We start from the raw sequence: 12420 nt of genomic DNA, 5'->3' as shown, positions 1-12420 counted from the left end.
AGAATGCTGCCCTGCCCGCGCCAAGGGCAGGGCAGGAAAAGTTGGTGCACCGCTTGGTGCGCCAGATGCTGCCAGGAACGAGAGTTGGTGCGCCAGATGCTGCCAGGAACGAGAGTTGGTGCGCCAGATGCTGCCAGGAACGAGAGTTGGTGCGCCAGATGCTGCCAGGAACGAGAGTTGGTGCGCCAGATGCTGCCAGGAACGTGCCATGGTGCGCCAGATTTGTGCACCAACCCAAATGCTGCCCTGCCCTCGCGGAGGGCAGGGCAGTGTTGCCACTTTGCTGTCCCGTGTTCGAAACACGGCTGGGACACACGTTCAATTAATTTCCTTGGTTTCTTGGCACGGCACTCAACCTTAGTTCCTTGCTTCTTCCTTGGTCCGTGTTCGATTCTTTTGGCATGCATGGGTGACATTTTTCCTTTGAATTCTTTCCTTGGTGAGCCCGATACTGCCCTTGTGGAGGGCAGGGCAAGGTTCTCTTCCTCTTGGTCCCAAGGCACATTTTGTGCTCTGCCCTTGTAGTGGGCAGGGCAGAGTTGCCTTCTCTTCTTGGTTCTCTTATGTTGCCCTCCTAGAGGGCAGTGTGCCCTTGTGGAGGGCAATGTTGCCTCCCCCTTTGCATGCGGCACGCTTCCTATTGCTTTGGCCACGCTTTCCTTTCCTTGGGCTACACTTCTTAGGCCACGCTTTTCCTTTTCTTTTCTTTTCTTCACCTACAATAAACCAAAACAACCACTCCAAGTATCACTAAATTCAAGAGGCTTATAAATCAATTAAAATTCAATTAAAATTAGCTCAAACCTCATGGATTAACATTAATTTCATGGTGGTTGCTTGATTTAAAGAAGTTATGCATTTTCACTCCAAATCACTTACTTAGGATACAAGAAAGTGCATAAATGCTAACAAAACAAGTGAAATTAGCTTGAAAAATGGGTATATGATGACTTGTCATCAGTGCTCCTAATGGTGCACGGGATTTGAAAGCTCCCTGGATCCGGCATCTTCCTTGACAAGTTATTCTGAATGAAGGCACTACATTCCTTAGTCAATACCACTGTCTCGTCTCCCTTTAAAGGCTTTTTCTTTGACAACAACTCCTTCATGAATTTGACATAGAGAGGCATTTGCTCCAAAATCTCAGCAAAAGAACTTTGAAAACTACTTGTCCTTGGACCCCTTTTGAAGTCTCTGAGGATATTGCATTTTAGGTTTGTACTCAGGAGCCTTTGGCAATGTAGGATAAGTGTCAAGAGAGTCTGGGAATGGGTTGTCCGCACGCTTTGGAGAGACGTGCTCTACTTCTTCCTTCTTCTCCTCTGGAGCTTCTTTTTCAATAGGCTCCTCATTAACTTGTACTTTCGTACTTGCCACTTGTCCACTTATCAAGGTGATAGTCTTGCATTCCTCTCTTGGATTTGGAATTGTGTTACCAGAAAGGCTATTAGTAGTCCTCTGATCAATTTCATTAACTTTTATGGCTAATTGACCCATCTAAATCTTCAAGTTCTTGATTGATGCTCTGGTTTCCTATCTAAAACTTGCCAATATTACTTCCAAATCATTGTTCTGCTGGGGCTGAGAAGTTGCTTGCTGAGATGACTGAAACTGGTGGTTATTAAAATTATTCTGTTGACAACCACCTTGAGAATTATTATTAAAAATCTGTGGCCTCTGAGGTTGCTCTCTCCACCCAAAATTTGGGTGATTTCTCCACCCCTGATTGTAGGTCTTAGAATAGGGATCATTATTGGGATTTCTAGGAGTACTCCCCATGTAATTGACCTGTTCAGAAGAAGAATCATAATTTTTATTTTGCATAAAATTACCTATCATGTCATAAGGGACCTCTTGATGTGCATTCTGAGTGTTGACAGCTAAAACCTGTATTCCACTCAATTGTTGAGTAATTAGATTTAGTTGCTGAGTCAAAAGCTTGTTATGAGCAAGAATGGCATCAACAGCTTCCACTTCCAAAACACCTCTCTTTTGAGGAGTCTCAGAGTTCACAGGATTCCTATTAGATGAGTATAAATATTGGTTGCTAGCAACCAATTCAATAAGCTCAATAGTTTCTTCTGGTATCTTCTTCATGTGCAATGAACCACCTGCAGAATTATCTAAGCACATCTTGGACATTCCACCCAAGCCTTCATAAAAGATATCTAGCTGGGTCCATTTAGAGAACTTGTCCAGAGGGCATTACCTAGTCAGCAACTTGTACCTCTCCCAAGCTTCATAGAAGGTCTCACCATCCTTCTGTCTGAAAGTCTGAACCTCCACCCTAAGCTTAGTCAGCTTCTTTGGTGGGAAAAATTTAGTAAGAAACCCAGTGACAACCTTATCCCAAGTATCCAAACTCTCCTTGGATTGAAAATCTAGCCACAACTTTGCTCTGTCCTTCAAGGAAAATGGGAAGAGCATGAGTTTGTACACCTTAGGATTCACCCCATCAGCTTTCACAGTATCACAAATTTGCAGAAAATTAGAAATAAACTGATTGGAATCTTCCTGAGGGAGTCCATTGACAGTTTTGTTGCACCAAAGTGACTAGTTGTGACTTCAGTTCAAAGTTGTTTGCAGCTATAGGAGGCACCACAATGCTTTTTTCATAAAGATTTGTAGTAGGAGCAGTGTATGAGCCAAGCACTCTTCTAGGTTGCTTATTCCCAACTGGATTTACCACATTGCCATTAGCAGCATTATTATGATCCATAGTGGACTCTGCAGCGTTGTAAAGTCTTGCTTGTTGTAAACGCCATCTAAAAGTCCTTTTGGGTTCAGGATCAAAGTCTAAGAGAGGTTCCTTGTCTCTGTTCCTGTGCATAAGCAGACAGAAGACAAGAAAAGATGAAATTTTGTACGTCAGAGTGCAGAGAATTCTCAGTGAGGTAACCAGTGTAAACAAATAAAATAAAAAATACTAAATAAATAAAGCAAACAGTTCGAAAATTATAAATAAAATTAAAGTAAAAATTTCGAATTTTTTCTTTTTCTTTTTTTTCTTTTTTTTTTAAATTGAACAGAAAAATTAAAATAAAAATAATTAGGTAACACCAAACTTAATTTCAGAACTTAAGAGAAAACTAATTAATAGAAAACTTGAAAAAATTAAAGCCAAGAAGCAAATAAAACTAGTAAAATAAAAAATAAAAAATAAAAAAAAATAATTCAAGGAGCAAATAAAACTAAAATGAAATATAAATAAAAAAATAAAAAAAAGCTACGAAAATAAAAGAAAAATAAACTAAATACGATAACTAAAAAATTATAAGAACTAATAAACGAAAATAAAAATTGAAAGGGAAAGTAAAAAAGAAACGAAAACAGGGGCTGGGTGAATGAAAAGCACGAAAGAAAAAAAAAGGAAAAAAAATGAAAAATAAAAATTGATAATACTAAAATAAAACTAATTAAAAAAATTATCTAATTTAAGAAATCAAACAATGAGTAGTTGTCAATCACAATCAATTTCCGGTAACGGCGCCAAAAACTTGGTGCGGAATTTATAACCCACAAATTAACTGGCAAGTGCACCGAGTCGTACCAAGTAATACCTCAGGTGAGTGAGGGTCGATCCCACGAGAATTGATGGACTAAGCAACGATGGTTGATTAATTTACTTAGTTAGGCAGGCAGAAGATGGTGTTTGAGAGTTCAAAAGCATTAAACAGTAAATTCAAAATATCAGAAGGCAAGCAGTAAATAAGTTGTGAAATATATATGGAGAAACAGTTAAGGCTTCAGAGTTATCTATTTTCCGGATTAACTTTTCTTACTAACTATTTTAATCATGCAAGATTTAATTCATGGCAAACTATATGTGACTAAACCCTAATTCCTTAGACCGTTTTAGTCTCCTCTAACTTTCATCAACCACCAATTCCTTGGTCAATTAATTCAAATTAGAGGGTGAAGTTCAATTCTAGTTATATGCCACATAAATCCTAATTACCCAAATATAAGAGGATTATATGTCACGTATCCCGTTAAATCCAGATAATTAGAAATTTAGGAAAATATATTTTCAAGCTGTTGTTCAAGTAAAGAGCTTTCCCAAGTTATACAAGAACTCAATTAGAAAGAGGGTCATACTTCCGTTCCACCCAAATTCATAAAATAAAGAACGAAAACAATTCTTGAATTATATGAATCAATACATGAATTAAAATAGAAAAATAATAGAATCGATCCATACAAAAGACAGAGCTCCTAACCTTAACAGTGGAGGTTTAGTTGCTCATGGTTCAGAGTGAAAACTAGAATTTTGGTAAACTGTAAATTTTGAATCAGGTCCAGAGAAGAGAAGTTTCTTTTCTCTTTTATATTTAATCCTAATTATTTTAAATTTATTTTCTAAAACTAAAATAATATATTTGTCTATTTTAAAATAAAAATTAAAATTTAATCAGAATAAATAGAAGATTTCGCGTAGCTTGTTGGTGAGGTGGGGACCACTTGAATTCTTAATAACCTACGCCTAACTTGAGAGTGAGCTGTGCTTTACTTGGAGTGATGCGTGAAGTGTTGCGCCTTAATCAAGCAATTGCTGCGCCTAACTTGAAGCCATGCTCCATTGCTGCGCCTGACTTGAATGGTTAGGCAAGGAAATTGCGCCTAACTTGGAGTCAAGCCAATTGTTGCGTGTTGTTGTTGATGTCTTGCGCCTAACTTGAGATTTCTCAAGTTAGGCGCAGCCTTGGCTAAATTGGTATGAGAGAAGTGTAGACTATTGTATATCGTTTGAAAGCTCTAAAAGTTAGCTTTTCAACGCTACTAGAATCACGTCCATTGGATCTCTGTATCTCGAGTTATTAAGGTTTAAGTGCTAAGAGGTCAGGGTTGACAATATCATTCATCTTCTCCTCTTTTTCTACGGAAACTCCATCAAATCCAGAAAAATGCTACCTAAAATAAATAGAATTGCACACGACTCAAAGTAACATCCATAGTGGCTAAAAGATAATTAATTCTTGATTAAACTCAACAAATTAAATGCAAATTCATTAGGAAAAGATAGGAAAGATACTCACGCATCAGCTACCTGTGCTAATCTGTTCCGACTTCTTAAAAGAGATCGGATGCGTGGACGAGGCCGTCCTACTGGATTGGGCATTTTAATCGTATTGGGCCTGGCTTATATTTTCGGGCAGAGTATGAACATTAACCCTAGGCAAACCAAGTAGAAACTTCATAGAAATATTAATCCATGTATGAGTAAGAATATGCAAAGGAATGCACAACATATTCGAGAAAGCTTGAGATTCAACTTTCTTATATGCATTAAAATCAGAATAAAATCCATCAATACTCATATGATTACGAGGCCAACAAAAATATATTCCACTATGGCAGTTAGAATCAATATTCTCACAAGTAACAAATATAGAGCAAAAATCAAATATAGTTGCATAAAAATTATTCATATAATCAAATACTAAGAATTTAGGAGTAAGAGTTGTGATTAAATTGAACAACTCATTAGCAATCACATTATCATTACCTTGTCCTAGCACATATGAAAAATAATCCAACAAATTAGTCCACTTTACATGCCTTTTGTTTAAGATCCTTGAACTATCAAATGCAAAACGTATAATACCTTGTCATATGTTGAATACTTGAGACATGTTTTATATAACTGCTAACCAAAGTTGGAAATTAGTTGTCTTTTTTCTTTTCATCGATATTAATGTCTCCATAATTTACCAATAAATCTGCAAAACCTTAAAAAAAATGGCATAAAAACACTAAGCAATTCATGGTTAGGCATATGAGAAATCAAACTCTGTAGAATTCAATATCACTAATGCACTCTTGTCTAAGTTGGAACTTTCTAGATCTCTCTCACAAGTGGGTTTATTGCTCTGAATTTCTTTATTTCTCATCGACTCATCTCTCTCACTATTCTCTTATTTTTTTTCTCAAAACTCTCGCTCTCACTCAAACATTGATTCTTTTTACTCAAACACTCATTCTCTTTCTCAGTTTCTTCTTCTCTCAAATTCATTTCTTTTCTCTCTTGATTTTCAAATTGCTCAGATTCTAAGGACCCATTTGAGAAATTCTTCACTTTTGGTTTCTCTAAGTACATATCCATTTACAGAATACTCAATAAATTCTTTTGTTACTGGCTTTGAAGAAGAATTAAAGATAAAATTAGAAGAACTCATCTTCTTATGTCAATTTATAAGATTCTTCTTGAAATCTACACCCTTGAATTTTGTTTTATCCTCAAACTTTGCTCCTTTAGAAACCCTTATAGCATTGGAGTCCGAAGAGAGCCAAGTTGCAATAAATTATTGCAGCTGTTCCACCTCAATGGCTAAATTGACTAAATCCTCCATAGTTTCATAATGGTAAAATTTTATTTGTAATTTCTTTGTTTATTCCAATAAACAATTCAATTTGGTCCTTAAATTTGTACGTGAACCTCAATTTAGTTTTTAAAATTTTAATTACCTCTATTTAATATGCACTTGCTTTAGTGTTTATTGAAACGTTTTTCTCCGAAAGCAAGTGATAGAACATACATTAAGAGATAAAAATGCAAGAATAGAAATAAAGAGTTAGGGTATTGTAGTGAAGGCCCATCAAATTCTACGTTATAAAAATATGTATTTATACGGTTCATGAGAAGTTTCAAGAACATTTCTCATTAACATGCCACACCATCATTTGAACTAGTTTCTTTGAATATGCATACTTTACATAGTAAAGTTTGTGTGCTTACATGTTGCAAAAGAATATCTGCACAAATGAAGAAAAGCACCACTATAAGGGACCCTTAAATGGAACCATACACATTGTTGCTGGCAGTGCTGGGGTTCAACATTTACTCCCCTCGAGACAAAATGGAATATCTTTAGAGATTACGACTACGGGTTTATAAAACTAACAGCATTCGATCACTCAAATTTGTTGTTCGAGTACAAAAAGAGCAGAGATGGGGAGGTTTACGACTCCTTCAAAATATCGCGTGATTATAGAGACATCTTGGCCTGCACCGTGACAGTTGCCCAAGTCTAACAATGCCATCTTGATTGATGATTATGGTCAAAGCTTCAATTATGAATAGGTTGTCGTGTATCGGTGGATTCAAAAACAGATAATGTATATAAATTTGGCAGCCCTGCCACCTTAAATATAAAGACCATTTTGGCTTTGCTACATCGCAGAATCAGTTCAGAGCTGTTGAATTTTACCCTGGAAGCACTTTCTTGTACTTAAAGTAGAATAAGAACGAGAAATACAATGATGCACAAGTGATTCCGGTAACTACCAAAACCCAATGGAAACCAGATGGATAGTCAAAAACTGTGGTTTCAAAGTTCATCCCAAACACTGCTGTCACAGCAGCAAATACTGCTGCTACCAATGTAGCTGCAGTAAGAAGCAATTCAAACTGTATTAGGCGGTTTTGAATATTGCCCTGCAATATGAGTGAAAAATAAGACACCCTGGTTTACACCATTTACACAGAATTTGAAAAAAAAAAAAAAAAAGGAGTGGATAGCAGAATATTGTAGGTTGATAATCTTACCAACTTTATATTGATAAAATCTTCTGTGTCATCAATGTATTCTTTAAGCTGGAATATCAGGGGGAAAAAAAGATTAACGTCAGCAGAAAGCACATCACTGAAAATAATATAACCATATGCTGCTTTGAAATAGATTAAAATTTAAGCAAAAAGTCATCATGCCTTCTAATCGTTACCTAAAATCAAAGGCAGACATTACACAAGACAACAGTTTATTAGCAGAAAGCTTGTCATTGCTAACCAGTTTTATGATCAAGTTATATAATAAATACCATGATATCCAACATATGATACTGTAGGCCACAAGGAAAGTAGGTGAACTTTAATACTATAGCTGAGTGAATCAGCTTTCTCATACCGACGACAATGAGTTAAGCGTATTATCAATGACGATAAAGTATGCTTCAAGCAACATTTCCAGTGGTTGAATCCTTTCTCCATTATCAGAAGAACCCATTGAACTACCATGTTTGCCTGAATTTCCAATGATGCTGAAAGCCCTTGGCAACATTGGGATCCCACTAATTGACCGCTCTGGTGAATTAGGAGCTGACTTTGAAATCTCTTTACCACTACTTGATGTAAGAATGTGAAGACAATCATTAAGAGGGTACATATCTGAGCTTCTCCTTTTCTCAGTAAGGCACATCTCAGCCATATCACCATCATCATCCATGAGATGTTCTATTTCGTCACGTACCTGGAAATTACACAAATTACTAGTTGCAGATGTTTAAAAGGATAGAATAATAACACAAATAATCAAGGATGGGGATTCTACATTTATCAACCTTCTGAACTCGTTGAGTCAAAGCAAGGAGATGACCTTTAAATCTTCGAACACGTTCTAAATTCAGAGTACTGATAGACGATGCTAATTCATCTAGCACAGGATATATTTCCATTTCCAACTCTTTTACCTATCAAATAAAAAACCTTCTTAATAATACAAGGGTATCAGGTTTAATATTTCCTAAATTTCAGGGAGCTTAACGTAAGTTTTAAACATATAGGGGAGCTGGGTATTGGTTAGGTTACACTCACCTTCCCTGAGGATTGGTAAAATTCAATATAATTTACTCTCACCATAATTCAAAAAATAAATAACAGCATTGATAAAGTTATTCCTAGTTTGAAGCTACTGAATTTTACACTAAAACAACGTATGCCCATTTCAACTTAAATTCCATTGATCAAATCCATAAAGTGAGATTATTATGTTATACGGGAGCATGGACAGCAACTGCAACATTGACCCTTTTCTCATGTAAAACAAGCACTGATAAAGTAGAAAATGATGCAGGACGAAGGAATGTCAATTATAAGTATGTGCACCTAGCTACTGCAAATTGATGATGATGACAGTATTGTACCTAAGTAGTGCTTGTCTAGCAGCTTTCTTCTATTTTGTTTGTGCCTTGGAACCACACTAAAGAAACTGCCTTGTGATTCAGGTCACATGTTAAGATCTTTAAATAGTCTCGTTGTAAGTGGAGGTAAAACCATATAGATCTACATTCCCCAGAACCCACAGTGTGAGTTTTGTGCACTAAGCCACCCATTTTACTTATGCCTTTTCATTTCTTCCGAACTTAATTTTAGAAACAAAGAATTTAGCCTTTTCAGAAGGCCTTTCATTGGACTCTGCGTAATGCAGGATGTTTTGACACCGGGTTATCCTTTTAGAATTTTCTGTTATATAGAAAGGGGTTTAATGGCTGCAATAAAGTAGATGCATTTTCTAATTAATAACAGAACTTTTCTTCTATTTTTCATGGATGTTAATTGAAAGCCATCCCTCTTGTGTCTGTGTGTGACCGAATTAATTCCAGGGCTTTTACCTGCTTGAGAGTGAATGGAGGAAACAATTGTTGGCAGTTGAAACAATGTAACCACCATTAAGTTATCTGAAACTTGCAGGCAAATATATAATACAGTCGATGAAATTCAATCAAATAATATTTTACAATAAATCATATCTTCTACTATGATTACCGGCAATCATTGCAATTTCAATGTTAAATAAAAACGAAGATATATACTGTCACAGACAAGAACGTAAAGGGTTCAGCAAGAGGATTATTGATTGAGCCATACCTGAGCATCTAAAGATGTGCATGTCAACTCCAGAGCCATTTCCAACGCTCTAAACTCAAAAGGCAGACCATCTGTTCAAAAATGGCAAATCTGATAAGAAATTATGTGCAGTGTCTGTCTACCTTGGGGAAAAAGGGGGGGATCTTTCACAGAATTAATTTTGGGTTTTGTTGTGGTGGTTTCCTTTTTGCTGGAAGGTTAGTTACAATACCAGGGAACTGTAGAAAACTAAAAAATTGCTTTTAAGAAAGAAATGACAATAGCTAGTTAGCAACCAAGGGATGAAAAGGTATCATACTTTACAACAACAAAAAGGAAGCGTTGTCGGCTAGGTGAAATTATAGAGATCAAATGGCAGAGATGTACTATCATAAGCCATAAAAATTAGACAAACCATTACAATAAAAATCTTTCAATCAAGTAAACTTTTCTAATTGATACCACAATAGAACTTCAAATTCACATCATTTGGTGTCTTTCCCTCCTTACCGATTCCAATTAAGTGCTAAACAGGAGTTAAGTATGCTAATTGCTAACTGATCATATCAGACAAAGATATCAGATATTTTTAGATGCCTTGCTCCAGGAACCCTTTGCAACCATCTTTAACCCTTACTAATCTAACAAAAAAATCGGCAGAAACAACTGGAATCCTTACCAGCTTTTTCTTTCTGAAGCCGATTGCATAATTCTGACCTATACTGACCAACACTACCATCCAATGAATTCATCAGGATGACCTCATCAGCAGTAATTATACAACGGATTTGCTCAAGGTTTACAACAATAGCCTTCTCCCGTCCTAATATGGTAGAAGGATAAATGAACATTGGATCCAATAGTCTAAGATCTCTGGAAGGCAAAGAACAATGTCTCATAATGGTAGCCTTGTCAAGTGTTACGGTCTGAGTACTCCCATCCTGACCAATTTTTATCCAAGAACGAGTTCCATGACCTCTCTTCTTCAGGCCTATGATACCAGTCCCACAATTCCCTTGGCCGTTGAGCTGAGACCTCCCTCCACCATCATGAGATAATGCAGATTCTTGTGGAGTGGAAGAATAATACTGGCCTTGTGCTTCCTCCATTGCATCATACCTTTCTCAATCGCTGTGCTGATACAGTATTTTTCTTTTTCCTTTTCTAAGCTGTGGTTGTCTTCACTAGTATTATGTAAAAATTATGCAATACAGAAAACGATTTTCCACCACATCTTTGAGATACTGGTGATAGCTAGAAATAGAAACCTTGTCTACCACCTGATATGATCCATACTTGGAGCACTTCTCAAATTAAAAGCCTAAGAGAAAAATTGTTAGTCAGTTTGAGAAGCATAAATCCCCGTAGAAAAACTACCGAAATAAGAAACCATAGAAAATGGGAATATAAACCGGAAGATAGAAAATAATAAGAGATAAATTTTGATGAGAGTATAATACTAACAGTACTTAGTTATTACCAATATTTGATGCGCCTACATGGCTACATCTTTAAATGCAATACATGCCCTGTTATTAAGATCAACCCGATACATAACTGAATTTCAAGTATTTTCCTCAACACATTAAAGCTCAAATTAGCGGAGCAAGCTAACATTAACAAAGAACCCATATTAATTCCCCTGAGGAGGAACCATAGCAATCAGGTTAACCGCTTTAACCTGATTCATTATAAAAAATCAGATGTTTCAATTCTCCAATCTTTGAAGTAAATCTCATGCTAAAAAACCCAACGCTAACCGCTCTAACAATTTCCCCGAGTCTCAAACAAGATTTCATCATCTTTAGTAATTGTAGCTACCAACGCAATAAAGAATTATTTCTATCAAACAATACGCAAACGCAGAAAATAATTGGAATTGAAATTGTAAAATATTCTCAAAAATTTAATAAACGAAAATGGAAAAAAAATTACGGTTTATTGTGCAGTTACCAGAACTACAGAATTGGTAGGAGTGCATATTGTGGAGAGTGTTTGGTAGATGGCAGTGCGGTTAAGGTAATTGATCGAAGAGGGTTTTCAGGGGTTGTACACTGTACAGTGGAATATCAATGTTATAGAAGTGCATTATGAATAGAAGATTTTTTCAAATTACGGGATATTTCTAGAATGATTAATAGATAATTTTTGAAAAAAAAGAAAAAATTAGTACGATATATATATAATAAAATACAAATTATATATTTTTGTTTATAATATATTAATTTTTTAATGTTTAATTTAAATAAGGATTAATCTTAGTATATAAGTGATTAATATTTACAAAGTGTTACAAATTTTGAAGACAATTAACCTCCTAAATGCGTTCCTAATGTTACGTACGTTTCACGCGCTATATAACAGAATATTAAATCAAACAAAATCAATTAACGCGCGAATATATAACTTCCAAATTTTAAAAGATTTCGTTTTCTTTTTCGAATCTCTTGCCAAATTTCTTCGTTCTCCTTCTTGCGTTCTCTCTTTGCGTTTTTCGATTGTTGTGTTTACCTGCGTTTATCACTGGTTTGTTCTTCGTCATTGACGTGAGTTTCTCTCTCTGTAACTCTAGCTTCGTTTTTTTTCAATTTTCATGGTTTCTGAAATCAAAGTTTAAACTCGTTTTGAAGATAATGGATGATTCAACCTCAGATTGTTAGCTGAACAAGGGCGAAGTGGATTTTGAATTTGAATCGAACGAAGTTCCTGAGGTTTGATTTAGATTCAGTTAATTACGATTAATCTGAATTTGATGCAGTTATTCGTCTATGATTGTCTAGCTGAATAATTCGTGAACA

At 35.7% G+C, this 12420-nt stretch overlaps 1 protein-coding gene and 1 non-coding gene across 5 annotated transcripts; one reads left to right on the top strand and one right to left on the bottom strand.

Moving 5' to 3' along the window:
* Positions 1-2188: 2188 nt before the first annotated feature.
* Positions 2189-2294, top strand: LOC127748123 (small nucleolar RNA R71). The gene has a single exon (XR_008010066.1). It is a non-coding gene; the product is annotated as a small nucleolar RNA R71 (small nucleolar RNA).
* Positions 2295-6654: 4360 nt separating this feature from the next.
* LOC107489478 (magnesium transporter MRS2-5) lies at positions 6655-11711 on the bottom strand. Of its 4 annotated transcripts, none has more exons than XM_016110224.3 (7): positions 11576-11711; positions 10302-10943; positions 9644-9714; positions 8338-8466; positions 7905-8246; positions 7547-7594; positions 6655-7435 (listed from the first exon to the last, which is right to left on the bottom strand). In XM_016110224.3, the coding sequence occupies exons 2-7, from the start codon at positions 10729-10731 to the stop codon at positions 7205-7207; spliced, it is 1251 nt and encodes a 416-aa protein (XP_015965710.1). In that variant the 5' UTR covers positions 10732-10943; positions 11576-11711; the 3' UTR covers positions 6655-7204. The 4 variants fall into 4 exon arrangements, with proteins under 4 accessions (XP_015965710.1, XP_015965711.1, XP_052118070.1 ...); XM_016110225.3 differs by having other exon boundaries at positions 11558-11693; XM_052262111.1 differs by having other exon boundaries at positions 7253-7386; positions 11558-11693.
* Positions 11712-12420: the final 709 nt, after the last annotated feature.

This window comes from Arachis duranensis, chromosome 5, assembly GCF_000817695.3.
Source record: "Arachis duranensis cultivar V14167 chromosome 5, aradu.V14167.gnm2.J7QH, whole genome shotgun sequence".
In the NCBI taxonomy this organism is placed as follows: Eukaryota; Viridiplantae; Streptophyta; class Magnoliopsida; order Fabales; family Fabaceae; genus Arachis; species Arachis duranensis.
The sequence above is the reverse complement of the archived record's forward strand: the minus strand, read 5'-3'. Positions and strand labels throughout refer to the sequence as shown.

Coding starts and splice junctions, on each gene's coding strand:
- LOC107489478 (XM_016110224.3), bottom strand. CDS start 10,731: ATGGAGGAAGCACAAGGCCAGTATTATTCTTCCACTCCACAAGAATCT. Junction 7,595..7,904: donor CGCTTAACTCATTGTCGTCG/GTATGAGAAAGC, acceptor CTGATATTCCAG/CTTAAAGAATACATTGATGA. Junction 7,436..7,546: donor ATTTTATCAATATAAAGTTG/GTAAGATTATCA, acceptor CTCATATTGCAG/GGCAATATTCAAAACCGCCT.